This window comes from Staurois parvus, unplaced genomic scaffold, assembly GCF_062004578.1.
Source record: "Staurois parvus isolate SC_StPar_1 unplaced genomic scaffold, SC_StPar_1.0 ptg000013l, whole genome shotgun sequence".
NCBI lineage: Eukaryota > Metazoa > Chordata > Amphibia > Anura > Ranidae > Staurois > Staurois parvus.
In genome coordinates, this window is record NW_028317809.1 from 4310062 (window position 1) to 4330268 (window position 20207).

Here is a 20207-nt window from a genome sequence, read left to right on the forward strand (position 1 = left end):
CCATGCTTTTCCAAAAGACTATCCTTTCCACACAAAGACACAGCATTGTAAGTTTTATGAGGAAAAGATCAGCTGTGGAGAGGTTACAGGCAACAGGGTTAATTTACTAAAATTGGAGAGTGAAAAATCTGGTGCAGCTCTGCATAAAAAATAATCAGCTTCCAGGTTTTATTGTCAAAGCTTAAAGTGTTACTAAACCCAGGACCCTGCATTCACTATATCTGGTCTCCCACAGTACACACTACATGGAAATACAATTATTTTAGCAAATATAAACTGTTAAATACCTTTTCTCATCAGCAGTTAGAGCAGTCTTGTGACTTCTATCAGTGTCCAGCAGAGCACTAAAGCATGTCATTTTTCTTTCTGCTCTAGGAGGATGCAGAACCCCTGACCTCTGTCTGGACAGTGCTGATTGGCCCTGTACTGATCACATGCACTCTCCCAAGAAAAAAAAAACCTCTCTAGCACTACACACCAAATTGAGCATGTGCAGAGTTTCTCTACAGGATGTTTTATCAGGAGATAAGAGTAGGGCACTGGAAGACAGGGAGGAACAGAGAAGTCAGGATCAAACAGCATTTTTACACAATGCAGAGGATTAACCCCTTAGGTTCCACAGTGAGTATAACAAGCATGCTTTACTGCATATACAGATTGATTTTACTGTTGCGGGTTTAGGAACACTTTAAATCAACAAGCTGACATTAGAAGCTGATTGGTTTCTATGCACAGTTGCACCAGATTTCGCACGCTCCAGTTTTATTTAATCAACCCCAATGATTGCATAATAATCTAGTTAAGTGCAACTGGATTGCTACTACATACTACTCATGTAGCTTATACCATAGGAAACTATTTGGGCCATCTGTTTAGTGAGTACCAAACAAATCTCTTGTATAGTTCTGTACTAAAGGGGTCCCCTAGCTAACTGAATCTCCACTTTGAAACAGAGCCAGACCACATTCTTAAATCAAATAAAACATATTTATTCAGTTAAATGAAAGGACATGTTCAGTCATATTAAGTATAAATTACAAAAAGCTGCACTGGGTTATTTCCCAGCAAGCCTCAGGTAGGACATAACAACCGATTCTAGTACAAACAGCATTCAAACATACAGCCGAGAACACATGAACTTCTGCCCCATTTTTGGGGGGGAATAAATTATTCATACATAATTAAAGCAAATATTTTAGTAATCAACATGGAGTATATAAAGCTTTCATTGTATGTAATTCGGTTTAAAAGAATATATTGCAACTCTGCATTACAGCACTTTATTTCATGTAGGCAAAACAGAGTGTAGTCATAAAATTGTAGCAGTGACTGAATCATTCATAAAAATATATATATTTCTGTCTCTATTTTATTTATTTTACAAGTCTGTACAGTTATTAAAGAACTGGAAAAGCAAGGGCCTCTCATTTCTGTGTAGGTAGTGAACCACTGGCAGCCTTTCAAGAAGCTTTTGCCAGACAATATGCCACGTTTGGTTAGCAATTCACACTTTGGTATGGCAATATAAAGACAAAAGCTATTTTCATCTCAACAATTATCAAGCTTCAGTCTCAGCCTGCGTGCGGCCACATTTTTAAAGTCATATACATATATTACAGACAGAGTTACCTTTAGAATTAACCATACTAACACTGTTACTATGGGCCTTGAAACATATCAGCCCAACTCTGTTTTTATCAACAAGGAACTGTGACGGTATAGGAATATTTGTTACAGTAAAAACAGGGCCAGGACATCAAAATAACAGTAGAGCTGATGCTCATAGCAACCAAAGAGGTCCACTAGAAAAATGATGCAAAACCTACAAGATGTTATATGATGTTAGCCCATGTCATTTGATGTGAGCCCATGGGCTCATAAGTCTGTAGATGATTGAATAAGTGTTTATAAACAGAACATCACATGTAGCACAAAAGCATATAAAAGAATATAATTCGAATCTGTGTCAAGCAAGGGATAAAAACCACCGTGGAATAGACAGGATAACATAATATGTTTGTATTGGTGACCTAAGTGCATTAGGATTAGGGTTAGCATAAAAGTCTTCCACAGGTTTGTTGGGTAGGTGCAGTGTGGCATGGCAGCACTAAAACACACAGAGGCCTGAAATGCAGTAACTGATGTATTAAAGAAATTGCAACAGTACAACTGCCTGATGGGGGAAGCTCACCTGACCAAAACCAAAACCTTACAGTCAATGGAGCGGAGAATCAGTGGAGAGTAAGCCTGAACTGTAGACAGCACCTGTGGGCTGGCTGGTCCAACCCAAAAAGGAAGCTCTCTTGTGTCTTGTGACTGTCTTGTGTCGCAGTCTAGGCCCCCAGTTTTCCCTACTCCCCTGGAACCTCTCTCTGCCGCTAGTGCTGTCCCTGACAGACGGGTATGCTTTGCCTACACTAGCCACTTTGCAAAGGTGCACCAAAACCCAGAGGCAGGGACCGAGGAACACAATGCGTGACCCAAGATGGCTGCCTGGGTCACCTGGATGCAGCACAGTAAACCGAAACACTGCTCCAGAGAACCAAGGGAATCCTGGAGAAACCCGATTTCTCTTGATTTGCCCCCCCCCCAACTGCACTGCTCTCCGGACCAGCACCACCTATAGTAGAGAAACTAGACTACACCTGCCTATGGGTTCAGGAAAGAATTGAGGAATGTAGGACAATTACATAACTGGATCAATATCTTCCATCATGCTTAAGGCAATTTTGACCATATTAATGCAATTAACACTTTATTTATATATGTAAAAGACAAACCTTCAGGCCCTACCTACTTATTCTAAGGTCCAAGCAGTACTTACATACAAAGGTTTTTCAAAAGCCAAATGGAGATTTAATATGTAATTATCCCATTCAGTTTAAAGGGTTTCATTTTGGGGGCCGTACTGCCCACCTAATGCAACTGGGGGAATAATTTTTGCCACAGCCTTGAGGTAAAGCATTGCTGCCACACACAGCCCCTTCAGATTTTATCTTTTAGGTAGGCAGTTGAGGGGTGGTAAAAATATTATTCAACCAATTGTTTCCACCACCCCATGACCCCCAGTGTCCATGAGGCCTTACTCATTTTTAACAGCTTGTTTATTTAAATAGATAAATTCCTTGGCTAAAACAGTCATGCTGTAATTCATTGTCAACTTTAAAATATTTACAAAACAATAGAGCCTTGTGTATTACTGGGTTACAAGGCGGGCCGCTGATAAGGGGTTAGCTCCGATCCTCCTGTAGGGGGTCCGGGCGTCATAATTTCAACAGGGGGGTCCAGGCAGCTGAAAAGTGCCCCCCGCCCCCGGGAATCATGCTCCGATCTTTCTCCTTGCTCAGTCCTGTTGATTGTGCCCTGGTCAGTGTCCCTGCATTCCTCCACTCCTGTGATCTGAGTCCCATCTATCCTGTCTCACTACTTATCCCGCTGATCCAGCTATCCAGGCCACATATTCTTCTCTGCTGTTGCCTACATCCTTTTGTCTCCTGACATAATCCCAGCTGATCAGCTGCATTCCCTTCTGTGGTCGCCTTTTATCTTCTCCCAGCCTGGCTTTCTATTCTTTATGTAGCAGGGCTTCCCACTCCTCTCACCCCGGCTGCTTCCCTTCTGATCACCCTCCTTGCTACAAACTTTTCATTGTCTATCCAATGCAACTTTTCTACTTTGCTTTTTCTGACCCCTATGCTGTCATCACCCATTCCCTCTTCAAATCCATGTATCACTGTCCAATTCCTTCTATTTAACTGTTTACTAACCAATCTGGTTAATGTGTCCTATTTTCTATCACCTACAGCTCAGATCTAGCATAATTCAAATTCTAAGGTCTCATGGAGGGCTGTATTCACCTGCAATGGTAAGCACAGGTGTTTTGTGCATTCCCGTGCTGACAGTTTGATTGATGTCAGATCACAGTGGCTGCACGCGCTCAGATGCTGGTCCCGATGTGACATCTGTGCAGGTACGAGTGTGGGTGCACAGCCCTGAATGTATCCAAGGTACATCTGGGGTCATGTACTCACACCTGCATGGATATCAGATTGGGAGCATGCAGCCACTGTGTTCCATTTGACATCAACGGAACTGACAGCTGATGAATTTTTATATTCAAAGACCAAGGCTGATGTAGCTTTAGACAAACACAAACTAAAAAAAAAGGTAATGTACCATGCACTTTGATTTTAGTATTTTTCTCATTAAACATTGTGGCATGTGTTAAAAATACAACATTTTGTTAATACATTAGATAACTAAACTCACAACATTTTGGATCTGTGTTTCATATGAGCGTAATTTAAATTATATAATTAAAACTACCAGGGCAAATAATAAAAAAAAAAAACCCAAAAGAAACTTAAATATGTTTGAGAAAAAAGGGACCTTGTTGAGGACAAAGATAAAACCACCATTGTTACTTTGTAAAAGAAGGGGTGTTTTTTTTAATTAAGTGCCAGTCTAATGAATGCAATGATAAATCCTATTACAGAGGTAGTTTAGTGGTGTCCCTTTTTATCCCTTCAGATTCCAGCTGAGGTTGACTGTTTGGGGCTTATAGAAAAAATTAAGTAATGCAAAGTTACCTGTAGTAACCAACTAGGATTAAAATGTTATAAAAGTAGTGGCTGCATATGCAGTTATTTTACCTTACTAAAGAGAGGATGTGTGATGTAGCTAACTCTCCCTATAACATTTATGGCATACAACACAAGACACAAGAGACACAATTTGACACAAGAGATAACGGCCTGAATTTGGATATGGGATTCCTCAATCATTATCCAACAGTTTTATGACTATCACCTCAAGCATGACTGCCTCTGTGAGTGTTCTCCCCCCCCCCCCAGACTTTGCTTTTGCTGTGTCTTATCTCTTTTTGTTTTCCCATCCCCTACATCTCTTCTAACATTCTGTTAAACCTTTGCGTTCAGTACTGCTTGGACCTGAAGAAGGGGACATTCCCAAAAGCTTGTCCTCAAAACTGTATGTTAGTGCAAAAAAAAAAAGTATCACGAACAGTACTCAATTATTCCTGGCATACAGCAAAAATGTAACATATTGCAACTTCGTATGCATCCGTATGCAGGCCATAGACGGGCCGTTTCGGCCGATAAACAAAAAATCGGTTGGCCCCGTTGCCGATGCTGCCACCCATGTACGCAAAAAAAGTCTGTTTTTGGCGGATTTTCCAGTATGACCGACAAAAATAAATGAGATCAGCAAAAAATGACCCGTCTAAGGCCTGCATTAGTCCTCATGCACACTGGACATTTTTACATCTGCTGTTTTTTGCTTTTGGTGTTTTTTTCCTACAGCCAATAAACTCCCCAGCATGTTATCCTATGTGTCCATGCACATGCTGTAATCAGCGGTTTTTGGCTGGGTGTTTTTTGGCTGGAAAAAAACCCAGAACTAGTAGGTTTCTAGAGGAGTTTTTTAGTTGTAAAAATGCTAACGCTGAAAAACGCAGCAAAACATGTGAAACTGTGGTACAACATGGCAAACCATCATTTTTGGACTCTTTTTGACCAAAAAAAGCATTTTTTTTGTAAAAAACCGCTAAAAAACACTAATGCAAAAACACTAACAAACGGTGAAAAACTTGCGTTTTTAACACGACTTTACACAGCAAACGCTACCAGCATTATTAAAATGCCCAGCTTTTTTTTTTTTTAGATTGTTTACTATATTTTTTTGTTTGGCCTGATAATTCTACCACAAATATACTTTCTTTCATAACAACACTCACACACCATACTACATTTATGGAGAAGTGTTGTCACTTGGCAGAATGAAAAAGGAGAAGAGAGGTGCCTTCTAAGTGCAGTATGAACGGAATGTTTAATAAACCACAATAATAAAAACTCACAAGCGGCCAGCACCCCACATGATGGACCCCTGCAGGACACAGAACCGATTTTACTGATGGGCTTTTTAAACACCTTCACATTGTGAGTTTTTATTATTGTGGTTGAATAAACATTCCATTCATACTGCACTTAGAAGGCGCCTCTCTTCTCTTTTTTCATTTTGCATACAGAGTTAGCTCACTCTGGGATGGCTGCCATCTGAAGTGGTTATTAGCCATAGACTCTATTGGGACTTATGGACATATAACACTGGACATTATCCATTAGTGCGCTGAGATCTCTCCTCTATTTATCACCCTATGGCAGGACTACCCTCTCACAACAAACGGTGGGGTGTTTTGTAGTCCGCAAAGAGAACTGAGAGCAAACAGTGACCACAGGGATTTATCAGTTCACAAGATTTCTGGCAGAGTTATGAGGGTTTTTTTTCAAAATGTAACAAAACAAATTTAATGGTATGTTTCTGGACCAATAGGGAGCAATTAACAGTTAAGTTGATTGTTAGGGTTGACATGCACTTTAGCATCTAGCATTTCACCCTAACCCCTGATGGTGAACCCTCTAGGAGGAACTTCAGTCCCCTTGGTCACAGCTATACCCCCTCCACTGACACCGCCATTTTCAATTGTCCAGCACATACTGCACACCAAGCTGTGCTCATGCATGCACAGGAAAAGAGGTCCTAGACCTCCTTCGATGTACCGTGCTTACATGCTGGTGCATGGTAATCCATGCATGTGTGGATTTGCCGAATGTCTCTGCCGGGTCCCAAAGCCTAGTTGAGAAAAGAAGAAAGTGTTGCCCTGCAGTCCAAAAATGTTTTATAAAAAGCACTGTAAAATATCTAATTGTGGTGGAAAGTGGGGCTGGAGCCAGGTACACCCACATTGTCTTTCAGGATGAAGGTCCACTTTAATTCTTAACCTCCACTCTTCCACTTAAAGTGGAACTTCACTCTCTCACTCAACATTGACAGTATATTAATTCTTATACTGCTAGCATTCGAAAATAGATAGAACGTTTATTATGTTTACTTGTTTTAGACTTTTTTTTTTTAATATTTCTTCAGTTACTTCCTGGCTTCCAGGCCTAGGCATATATTATACATCCCAGGGGTCTTCAGGAGTGGAGAAGAAGTTTTCACAACTAAGCACACCCTCCTACATGCATGCATGAGCTAAGGGCAGATGGATTCCAGGAAATAAAAGCTAAATTAATCATCTGTCCTTAATCAAGATGGCCACAGGCAGAAATGCTAGGTGTGTCTTTTTTTCAGTGATTTTTTTCAGCAAAATAAAGCATGAAGACATAGAGAAGTGAGTTTGCTTAAATATTAAAAATTAATTAAATAATGGTTTTGGTTTGTGTTGCTCAAATAAAATGTAGCTCCGCTCTAACCCCTGGATAAAACACAACCCTAACTTTCATTTTAAATGGTAAAGTAAGCCCTTTAGTCTTCAATCATAAAACTAACATAATCTCTATCACAAAAATCCTTTCTGTAAAACATACCCTCCTTTTCCCTGTACCCAACAGTTCAGATATCCAGGCTGTCACTGCTGTTGATCTGTGAAATAGTTAACAGACTTGAGGCTCATTTCACAAAGATAAGAGGTAAGAGTTAGAATCTTTATTTTGATGCCATGTTACTGAAATATTCAAATCTAATTGGACCCCTCTAAAAACAGCTCACGTAAAAAAAAAAAGAGTCCTTATTTTGTTGTAATAACATTGCGATTGAAGCCTATGGTATTCAATGTCCCTTATACACAACAATATTGGGTCAATTATCTCATATCGCTGCATCTATGGCAGTGTTGGGTTCATTCTCAAAATAGGTTTTTCTGAATTTCCTTTGAGTGAAATGTGTCCTAATGTATATAAAAAGCATTGAAGAAACTGCTACTGTTGCCCATAAATGTAAGATTTTGTTACATCTCGCTTTAGATGAGAAAATGAAAAGATTTGGTCTGTGCGGTATTATGAGTGCATACCCTGCCTCTAAAGCTTAATAATATTCCCTTGTATACAAATGATTACAGCAACTCAACGGCTACAATATATAGAACAAATATATTACATAATTACAAAATCCCACTAATAACATGGATGGTTCATTGGAATTAACCAATGACCATTTTAGATGTATCTGCAATGTATTTGCTATATATTTTTCTTGGACAGCTGAAGATTTTGATAATGATGGTCACACAGAAGTCCATCAAGTCAGGTTACTGGTGTGTATCTACAAACCCAGACTGTGGCTAGTGATATCTTAGAGTACACAAGGCATAACCTACCAAGTTATGAAAAAAGGATATTAAAAATGGACAGTTAACAGTCATTTCAATTATTTATTTTATTATGTTTATATAACTGTTTCTAAGTCCATACACTTTGTCAATTCCGGCAATTAGTAGACTGCATCTGTAAAACATCCTTATGACTTACAGCCTGCCACATATTAAAATAATTTTAATAAAATGAACTTAATACTAATGAATACTTTTTACCATACTGAAATGTTAGGATCACAATGTTATCTACTGTCATGGAAGCCATTTAAAAATAACCAGGAAAGTCACTTGCACAGCATAATTTTTTCTAGACCAGCCTTTCTCAATCAGGGTGCCCAGGCAGTGTATTTCCTTTGGCAGAATAAATCACCTGTAATGTTGGGTGTCCTACATGTGTGGGTGTTGCTGCATTATATAAAACTAATACAATAGTTTTTCACATTTTAGAATGGGGTGCCCTTTTAAAATTACGGACAGTCTTGAGGCACCCCATTTTAGAATGAGGTACCTCAAGACTGTCCATTATTTTAAAGGGTGCCTTGTCTGAAAAAAGGTTTAAAAACACTGGTCTAGACCAGCCTTTTGTCAACCAGGGTTGCCTTAAGGTTTCTTCAGGGGTGCCTTGGCAAAATGTCTAAAATTGCCCAAAACTTGTATACAAACCAGTGTGTGGAACAAGCCTTCCTTTTAGTTACATAAAGCCACAGGTTTTCATTGTGCACCATTACAACCTTCTAGCCGCAGGCGTCCTGACAACCAATGACATCATCAGTTGATAAGGAGGATGTCAGCTGCCTGCATAGCATCCTAGTTTGACCCTCCCCTGCCCCTCTCCATCAGTGCTGAGGTCACATTAGCTCAGTGATGGAGAAAAACTGAGGGAGAAGTGAAACACTGGAATACTAGTCAGTACCAGTGTGCAAAAGTGTATTTGCTTTGGAAGATTAAATCACCTCTAATGTTGAGTGTCCTACATGTGTGGGTGTTGCTGCGTTATATAAAACTAATACAATAGTTATTCACATTTTAGAATGGGGTGCCTCAAGACTGTCCATTATTTTAAAGGGTGCCTTGCCTGAAAAAAGGTTAAGAAACGCTGGTCTAGACCAACCTTTCTCAACCAGGGTGCCCAGGTACCCTGGGGGGCCTTAAGGTTTCTTCAGGGGTGCCTTGGCAAAATGTCTAAAATTGCCCAAAACTTGTATACAAGCCAGCGGGTGGAACAAGCCTGCCTTTTAGTTACACAAGGCCACAGGTTTTCATTGCACACCATTTACGACCTTCTTGCCTCCGGTGTCCTGACAACCAATGGCATCATCAGTTGATAAGGAGGATTTAAGCGGTCTACACAGCATCCTAGATTGACCCTCCCCTCCCCTTTCCATCAGTGCTGGGGTCACATTAGGTCAGTGATGGGGAAAAACTGAGGGGGAAGAGAAACATTGGAATACTAGACAGTACCAGTGTGCAAAAGTGTGTTTGCTCTGGAAGAATAAATCGCCTAACGTTGGGTGACCTACATGTGTGGATGTTGCTGCGTTATATAAAACGAATCAAATAGTTTTTCATATTTTAGAATGGGGTGCCCTTTTAAGATTCAGGATAGTCCGGAGGAACCCTTTAAAATTATGGACAGTCTTGAGGCACCCCATTCTAAAATGGGATGCCTCAAGGCTATTCTAAATTTTAAAGGGTGCCTCGGGACCAGGGGCGGACTGACCATTTTGAAACTCGGGCACTGCCCGAGGGCCCGGGGTCAGGGGGGGGCCCATGAGATGCCCCTGGTATCTTTTTCTTAGGCTTTTTTGAGTTTGAGCATTATCCCCTATTGCCCGGGGAACCCATGAGTTGTCAGTCCGCCCCTGCTCGGGACTGTCCATAATTTTAAAGGGTGCATTGATTAAAATAAGGTTGAGAAACACTGGTCTAGACTTTATAGACAGAAGCTGCCTAGAAAGCCCAGTAGATGGCAGTGTTTCTCAGCGACAGTAATAAATACGCACAATGTACATCTATATGTGATATTTTTACAGGAAATGTATGAAATCCATTTACCATTTTTAAAACATTTAAGTGCACTCTAGAAAGAAATTAGTGCTTATGCAAAGGCACGCTTAACATAAGTCAAAAGGATTTGTAATTCTAGCTTTGTCAGTCTTGTGGTTCAGATGCCTCTACTACACAGCGTGTGAAACAACTATTTTCCCTTTTCGCATCCTGTGTGTTATCTGCCTGCTCAATGGACAATGAATGATGATGTTTAATTATTGTCCAAGGAGCAGGCAAATGACAATTGAAGTATTAAAGCATAAACAGAAAATATGAGCGATATTCTCACTAGTTATACAATGTTGTAGCGTTGTATGAATCACCAGACCTGCTGAGCAGAATTGCAAAAAAACAATTCATGGTTATGTATTTCAAATGTGCATCTAGCTATCTAAATGGAGTTTTGATTTGTTTTCAAATATGTAAGTACTTGAAATATTTATGAATTTGTTTAATATTTTAACAAATTAAAGGAGTCAATAAACAATGCATTAATTTGCTTCTGTTTAGATTCTAATTAAGGGCCCATTCACACTTAATGTGTTGGACCATTTTTTTCAATGCATGCCAACTCAAGAACCTGTAAAAAATTAGATTTGTGAATGGAGAAGTTCACATTAGTATGTTGTATTATGTTGTATTAGTATGCTGATTTGCAGTAGGAAAAAAGTAGAGCATGCCATACTTTTTTCATCTCAATGCAACACAATACATGGTGATGTATGTCAGAGTGAAGTGGTATACCTTTTCTTTTAAGTTAGTGGAGAAGGGACAGTTTTGTTTAGTCATTTAGGTTACTTTCACACTGATCTGCTGCAAAAATGCATAGGCGTTTTTACTGTCCTTTTTCCACGCTTTCTGGGCATTTTTTAAAGGACATGTGACATAAAACCTGGTCCAAAAATGCTTCTCAGAGGCGTTTTTAAGGGGCCTTTCAGGCGTTTTTCAGGCGTTTCCATTGATTTCAATGGGAATAGGCATTTTTGGGGCTTTTTTTTAACTCCCCAATCATGCCCCAAAGATGCTGCAAGCAGGAGTTTTTACACCGCACCACAAGCGCAACGCCTCAGTGTAAAAACATACATAGATATACATTCACATACACAGGGAATCAGTTTTCTTGAGCTTTTCAGGCGCTTTTTTTAACGCAAAAACGCTTGAAAAACTCCTGTGTGTGAAAGCAGCCTAATACCTCTCAACAGGCATGCAGACAGTGCTGGACTTCTCATCAGGAAGCTCAGCCTAATGTGAAAACTGTGGGGGAGATTTACTAAAACTAGTGCACTCAGAATCTGGTGCTGCTGTGCATGGTAGCCAATCAGCTTCCAACTTCAGCTTGTTCAGTTAAGCTTTGACAATAGAACCTGGAAGCTGATTTGTTTCCATGCAGAGCTGCACCAGATTCTGCACTCTCCAGTTGTAAATCAACCCCTATATGTTATATATATAGTTTTTAACATTTTTACTTTAAAAAAAAAAAACCTGTACAACTCCAAAAGAAAAGAAATTAGAATTGAATAAATACAATTATAGTATCGCTTAAAAGAATGGACACACTGCCACTTTGATGGAGGCTGCTACAGAAAAACACAGTTATTGGTGGGATTCTCACCACACTGGCTGGAAACTGGATAAGTGTCATTTTACTAACAGTGCAGTAGTGTTAACCACTACCTAAAAATAACATATATCACAATAGTTTTGGTGTCAACCCTTGTAAAATGACTTCCCTTTAAATCCCAGTAATGTTTATCAGCTCCTATGGACTTGGTTAACATTTAGCGTGCACTTTTCATAAAGTGTACACAGGAGGTTTATCCTCTTCAATCTGCCATTGCCATCAGTCAGGCATTCACAGTTTCAAAGACAAGAGTCTTTTGAAAAATAAGACCCAGTGATTTTGATGATAAGTAATAATAGCTTTTAAATAATAGGACTCACGTCTTCCTTGGGCTTAGGCATTGACAAAGAACAAAGGGCATATTCTATATAACAACACACTGGCACATTTGTCTTTATAGCTGTCTGTAAAACTGTGTTTGAAAGTTTCAACTGGTCTAACAGGTAGAAGAAACAGGCATTTAAATGAAAAATACTACTGATATTTTTGCAGTAAAGCTTTTTTTTTTCCAAATATACTGGGAATGAAATGTGCAAAACATTATTTAAGGATAACAATACACTCATTTGTGCTTTCATTATTTCTGTTCATCAATCAATTTCAATGTAGATAACACCATCAGGAAACTTACCGACTGCGCACTTGTATTGGATTGCTGCCTTACAAACATTTTGTACACTTAATAGTAGCTTAAACCCAATTTTAGCCAAAGCTTTTTTTTTGTGTTGGTGTGTTTTAGAAAGAAAAGGGATGAGACAGATATGCACTGCTCTTGTGAGATTTCCCCTCATGTCCTGTAGTCAAGGTTTCTCAGTGGGCAAACCTACAGCAAAACCATTGACAGAAATTCTAACTCTTACCCACTCTATACAAAACTAAAAAAAAAAAAACAATTACAAAAAAAGATGGGAATAGCTACCAGCGTGTCTGGAGAAATTCCATTGATATGGCTTGTTTTTGGCAGCAGATGTTGCAGCAAAATACTGAGGTTAATCATATCAGAGTAAGGGTAACTCTGAAAGTTGCTGTACATTCAAACCACGTTGTCAGGTTTTCACAAAAGTTGCATTATCAACAAAAATAAAATCAGAAGTTGTCTGGACTTTCCCAGCTCAGTAGAAAAGGTATATATTTCCACTATTGCTTTGCATTTTATTTTATACTCGTCTCCATACCCTTCCATGGCACCTACATGGTAGCGCCTTAATTTTAGTGCACATGTACGCCAATTTAAAAGAAAAAAAACCCTGCATTAATTTTTAAAACTTATGTTAGCAATAAATACATCATTGCTGATTGATTTTATTCTATTAAATAAACTGGTTTCTTTAAGCTACCAGATATGTTTTCCATTTCCACTTTATGTTGAAACTTCATTAAAAGTAGACCTTGAGCATGTCAACCGCACAGATCCTTTGTTCTCCATCTGAATGACAACTCATAAGGTCCTCCTCTGTCATATATGCTTGGCATAGCATAGGTAATAAATATGGTGTATTTTGAAAGTGTCAAGATTTCTTCATACTGGATTTTTGCTTCTGTTTGCGTAGGTGTGCTTCAATCTCATGTCTGAAGACCAGCATTCCAAGCTGTCCATGAGAAGCCTCATTCATGGCCTTTGACTGCATACACATTTTGTATTGTTCTGGAGTCAGCTCATCCACACAGCGCTTCTCATGCCAGAGGTGGAACAGACCCCTAACAGGCGTCCTGATCACAATGAGATTGCTATGAAGGTATTTGCGGTACAGGTGAACATCCTCACCTCCCCAACCCTTGATATCTAAATCAAAACCACCTGCAAAAAATAAACATATGCATGCATAAGCAATCCAAACAGAACTAGCAACACTTATCTACATGCACAAACAATATTTTGCCAATATAGAGTTGCTCTAAATGCTGAGAAATTTTGGTGATACTTGTGACCCAAAGAGCACCACTATTTTGCAAAGATGATCCATAATAAAATTCAGATTGAAAAATATTTTATTATTACCATCATAAAAATTATCATAATTATAGCAATGATATTGGTAATAATAATAATAACAATAATAATAATAACTATTATGATTATTAACATTATATATCCCTTCAAAGGACAAGCTTAGTTGAAATAAAAACCCATTCAGTGCCCCCCCAGCCCCTTTACCAAATTTAACTTAACCCCCATACCTAGATGCCTACTTACCTCTCCCTGGCAGAAGTTGTCTCTTCCAATATTTACCTTACCCTATCCCAAATTTTTCAGAACTGGCAGCAACTACCCATAGATTTAAATATGGAAAATGTACCTGTGGTGTCTGTATTGTTTAATTCCAAGTCCATAGGGAGATACTAAGAAGATTTGGGGCAGGAGAAAGGTAAACACTGAAGCAGGCCACCATTTTAAACGAGAGGTAAGTATACATTTGGGTGGTGGTATTCCAGTTTAGATTAGGGGACAGGTGAGGGGAGGGGGCTTTTTAATAAAAGCTGAGCCCATTACTTGAAGGCAATCAGAGGCTTTTAATACTTTTAATAAGCCCCTGCATTAACACGCTACATTAATCAGCCTGGTAGTGCACTTCATTTTATGAGTTCTGTATCAAGTAGACATTTAGTTGCTGTTTTGTTTTTCTGACACTGTATTTTTCTGTCCTTCAGCATAAAAATGAATGCATAATTTAACCAGCAATAGTTGATATTCATTTTTCTATCTATATATTGTGATTTTAATTCTTTAAATTTTTTTAATTTATGGATAATTGATAAATGCTGGATTTCTTCTTGTGAAATTACAAGAAGCATGGCTACATGCACTGAAAATGTACATGGCACCACACCTATTTATACGCTAAGAGAACTTGAATGCTGGTGTTGAATAATACAAGGAAATCTCTGTGCTCCTGCAAGTACATGTAAACCCAATCACTAACAGCGGCAGTGTATCCAGTTGGAAAAAAGATGCTATGAGGCTGCATGTAAACCCAATCACTAAAAGCTGTGCCACTGTCTCCATATTGTTCTACTGTATTGTCACCCTAGACAACATGGCTTCTGTTGGAGACCACAGGTTGCTGTTTCAATACACATTATACTGACACAATTCATTGTTGTCACCATCATAACACCCTCCCTGAGAAATAACATGCAGCCATTACTGCAGTGTATCCAGTTGGAAAAAAGCTGCTATGAGGCTGCAAAAGATTAGACTGAGATGCAACAAAACTAGAATATAAGTATTGTATTTAAAAAAGGTAATTGTTTATGGTGCAGTGTTTTAGAGAATCAAATGTAATGCAGTTGAGATATACATCTATTTAAAAGCTATGTAAACTGATTTCCTGTAATGGATACATGACAAGTAATAGAAGGGCAGAGAAAATGTTGCTCCAGGCTCCTTGCAATGCTGGTCATATGTCCAACAGCCTATTTGGATGCTGATGAAGTAGGTTTTCCAAAATAGTGCATCAGCCAACCAGAACCCTATTCCTTATAGTTGACAGAAATTGCGTATTCAAATGCCTAGGCTTTTGGTTATATTAAACAACACTCAAAGAAGCCTATAGCAGTATTTTCTCCAGAAATCCAGGAATGATAAGCATTCCAGTCTATTACTCATTATGTGTCCCAGCGGGACTTTTACAATATACTGTACATGCATCTACATAGTAATACTATCAGGTGCCTATAGTTAACAATGCTGTCATCTCACCTATATTAATGAAATCTGAACGATACTGACATGTCATTCCAAAACCAAAGTCTCTCCAAAATCCAGTATCCTTTTTAATAACCTAGAAAATACAAGACAGTAAAACATAGATCAAGTTCGATATATTAGAATACTAATTTAGATGGACATTTTATATAATATATATTTTTTAAATAGTACGATACACTATACACACAATAGACTATACAAATATATAATACATAAATATAAATAATACATAAAAATATATTTAAATATATTATGTGCTGTGTCAAGGCAGGGTTGTTACTGGCCTGGCCCATGGAAATCTCTATGTAGTCCTTTAATGGTATTATTAATATGAAGGTTAGACAGAAAACTTGGAACTAAAAAAAAGAGCATACTTGTGCACCTTTTAAATAGTAGCTGAATGTGGCTGGCATGTTAATAGTTAAAACCTAAGGACAGGAGTTTTATCAGCACTGGAACAAAGCTTGCCAGGACACGCCTGGGAATTACTGGCAATGTCAACCGGTTGGTACTGGCTGCTAAACCAATTACAGCCGAGTCGCCTCAAGAAGGGAAGCAACGTTCTCATGCAGGAAATATAATCTAATAATCATGAAATCATAAGTCAGGTCAGCAGATGTAATTAAAAGAAAAGACATAATGTGTCTCATGTTTGCCGTAGCCTGAATGATGAGGAATGGTTTGTTAAATTTAAATTCCAGATAGACTACAAATAAAACTATATTAAAGCCTATGCTCGGTTTGATCGTGTTACGAAAAATCCATTTTTTCCCATATCTTTACTTTGAGCACAAATTACATTTTTCTGCATTCAAAGGTTTTGTTCAACTCCCCAAAGACTCTTCAAGGAAGTGTCCCTCAGTTCCTGTGTATGTGGACAGACTGGTACAAAGTCTATTTTTTCTGTGTATTTTAACTCACTATTTCAAGGGCAAGGGAATGTATTCTTAGCTTAGTAATTGTAGTTCTTCTGACTTTTATCATCCAATGTGTAAGCAAAAACAGTTTTTTCATTTTTTCTTGCACATGATTGGGTTTTGTTTACAAAGTGAATTTTCCCCACACTAAGCTAAGGTACAATTTCCTTGGAAAGTGCAAAATTCCTTGAAAACTGAACAACCTATTTGCTTATTGTAAATTAACCCCTATGTCATTTTGTGTTTATATTTGCTATGTAGTCTTTAATTTCCTATATTGGGTATATTTTATCATCTTTCTCTTTTCACAATTATTGACTTTGCTTTGTGCTTCTCCAAAGCACATGATTGTATTGTTGGTTGCTAGGAGTGAGCTATGAACACATGGTGCCTTAATGGGGTCATGAAAGGATTGCTATCCATGTATTTACAGTGCAGATCACATACTTGTTGTTTTTCTTGCAGGTCTGTCCCAAATTATTCTCAAACTTCACAGTTTTATGTGAAAATGTTGACAAGGGCTAAGAGTGAAATTCCAGCCAAAACGTTTTTCTAGTTTTGGGATAAGTGGGAAAGGGTGATAACATATTTTGTGGGTTTATTGCCTTGTCCCCTTTGAAGATATTTTCCAAACATTTTGGAGACACAACAGTAGATGACCAAGAGAAGGTGTTTAGGTATGTTTTGAATGGCCTAGAATCCCTCCCATTGAGAGGGGAAGTCTCTCCTTTGACAGATGTTACTGGAACTGATATTTCAACTGGAAAATTCTATTGACTCGACAATTGTAGATTTCCAATTTAAACCCATTTTATTTACTATATGTTTTTCCTCCCTCTGGATCAACTGTGGGTATAGGGTATTGTATATGGAGGTTGTCTATGTATGTGTTTATTTCTATTGGTTGAAGTAGATGGACGTGTGCCTTTTTTCAACCTGGCTAACTATGTAACTATGTTTGAAATAATAAAGGGGCCATTCTATCAATAATTACAATATTCTTACAGCTACAGAAATCAAGTCACTCTTTAAAATGAATATCTGCTAAGAAAACTAATGATATCTCTTTTTCACTGCTTTACTAAAAGAATAAAGAATGTTTCATTTTGAAAATTAATAGTTATTTAACTTAGTAAACAAGGTGATGTTGTGTTCATTTTAATCATGCAATCACTTGCCATAAATAAACCCTATCTTTTTTTTCTTACATCTCATTGTGTATTCAAACTGAACGCAGTTTCACCTTATTTGCTACGCTAAGTTAATGTTCATTTTCCAATTCCCATATAGTAAATCAACCTCTGTATCTTCATCAAGATCAAGTTTTTTACAACTCCGATGTGCCTAGGGCTGTTACAGGACTGCTGTATCATCAACATTTTAAGTCATTATAACATAACTTTCAGTAACTCATAACTCTGCAGCTTGATGTCATTTCATATTAAAGCAATCAGAAAGACAGGTGCCAGCTGGCAATTTGACAATTCTGCAATACAAATATATAAATAATTGCGCTAGGATGTCAATAAAGCTAATGAAAGCATCTAGCACAATATCATAGGCACAATATAATAAAAATGAAAACTAAAAGGTGCAGTGCTAGCGCCAAATTAAGATAAAATTTAAAATCTATCAATCAAATTAGCAACATGAGTCCAATCAAATGGTGAAGATAGAAAATGTCCCTAATCCTTAGGAGGTCCCCGATGTATGATCTTGAGAAAGATTGTGTTTCCAGAAGTGGAAAAAAGATTGGAAAACTAAAATCTACCACCACACCAAACAAGCTGCCTCTTATCAAATGATTTGACTGCCCTTCAGGAACAGTCAAAATGCACAGTATAAATACCACAGTAGAATCTCCACCTGTGATCCCATTCACGCTGCTCTCAAAATATGGATCGACCAACCAGATAAATAACAATGGTCCAAAGTGCATGGATCAAAATAAAAATAGTATAGTAAATTGAATAAAAGTTGAAATTATTCAAAGAATAAAACTCACATTTTAAAACGAATACATAGGCACAATGTGATACCAATACGGTGTACCTATGTATTTGTTTTAAAATGTGAGCTTTATTCTTTGATTAAATTCCACTTTTATTCAATTTACTACTTTATATGTGCCTACTGGGAAATAAATAATCACTACATGTACCAAAAAGACATATAAATAAAGATCACATTTTTATTTTACTTGTAAATCTTAAAATCACACACTCTTCCCAGCAATCATCATACCTAACTTTGTATAAAAATTACTATAAAGAATTGTATGACCTTTGACTAGCCATATAAGATGATGTCAATCTGTGTTGACGTGTTTCACAGCTCTACCACGAAAGAGTAAGATATTGAAATTTCAAGATTACAAAGGTATAAAGACTGGCTTGGTCACAAGTCTGATGGTGGATGGGAGAAAGAGAGCTGGCCTGCCAGGAAGTGTTGACAGGTCTCCTGTCTGAACCATGTGCCTTGAAACACAGGACCCTGCTGCAGTTTGGCCTTGTCTGTGTTTCGGCTCTTCCTGATTTACTTACCCTTCAACCACAGGCCCTGGGGGGGGGGGGGGCACCTCTACAACTCTGTTGTGACATGTGATAGCCTCCAACAAAGAGTTGTGGGTTATGGAGCGTGAGCTGGCAATCAGAGAATTAGGTTTACAACACCCCCCTTTCCTTGCTGCAAACCTTTAGCCTAGGGCCCTGGCATGAGAACTGACTTAACAACTCACTGTCAGGGAGTGCTATGAGCCTATTATATCCTACAAAAAGGTTGTTGGTAAAGAAAGAATATTCACACTGTGACCATCTTTTGTGATATGCAACACAGAGAGATACACCATTATTGGAGTAGAGCATCAATTTTCATTGCAATGTCAGAAATGCTAGTTTATCCATATTTTTTTTATTAATCACAGAGAATGTGACACCATCATTGAGATAGTGCACAAAATGTTTTTATTTTGATTAGAGATGCTGGTTTGTCTAGTTTTGTGATATATCACATAGAGGGTGACACCATTACTGATACATTTTGGTTAAAGATGTTGGTTAGATTATCTACAGTCACAAATTATTATTTATATAATTTTTACTGACATCTTTGTATGATGATTGAGTTTGGTTGTTGTAGCCACTGCTTTGTCATCTACATATTATTATACAGTATTATTATACAGTATTTATATAGCGCTAAACGGTTTGCTCAGCGCTGTACATTATAGTGGGGGACAGAACATTAGACAATACAGTAACAAGACAAAACACGAGGGGGTCAAGGGCCCTGCTCTTTCGAGCTTACAATCTAGGAGACTGAGTTGTTTAATTGGTTTTAATTATCCGCACCTGTTTTTTCTAATGTGTCTGAAGGAAAAAGATTCCTATTTTAGTGAGTTTTCTGTGTCTGTAAAAATATGCAATGAGTAAGGCTTCGGCCGAAACGCGTTAACATATTATTACTGCATCCTGTGATGTAGCCAATTCTTCCAATGGTTGTCAGCAAGTAGCTTCATTCTATTAGAGGTGCTACAAGCCTATATACTGGATTTTAAAGCTAGCTTCAAACATATGACTCACCATAATGTGGTAAAAATGTATTTTTACCATGTTACCATAATACACTTATATATCCAGTGTAGTAATGCCACCATTTAGAATGTCACCATAGCATGCAAGTACAGTAGCTACCAGGGGTGGACTGACAACTCATGGGGCCCCCGGGCAATAGGGGATC

The 20207-nt window shown here is 38.1% G+C and overlaps 1 protein-coding gene across 1 annotated transcript in view; it reads right to left on the bottom strand.

The window, feature by feature from the left end:
• Window positions 1-973: 973 nt before the first annotated feature.
• The window catches only part of CSGALNACT1 (chondroitin sulfate N-acetylgalactosaminyltransferase 1), a 566905-nt gene continuing 547671 nt past the window's right edge, over window positions 974-20207 (bottom strand). The window contains exons 10-11 of the mRNA XM_089675301.1: window positions 15544-15625; window positions 974-13641 (exon numbers count right to left, since the gene is read on the bottom strand). Coding sequence (XP_089531427.1) covers window positions 13352-13641; window positions 15544-15625 — 372 coding nt within the window. The 3' untranslated portion in view covers window positions 974-13351. The remainder of the gene's footprint in view (window positions 13642-15543; window positions 15626-20207) is intronic.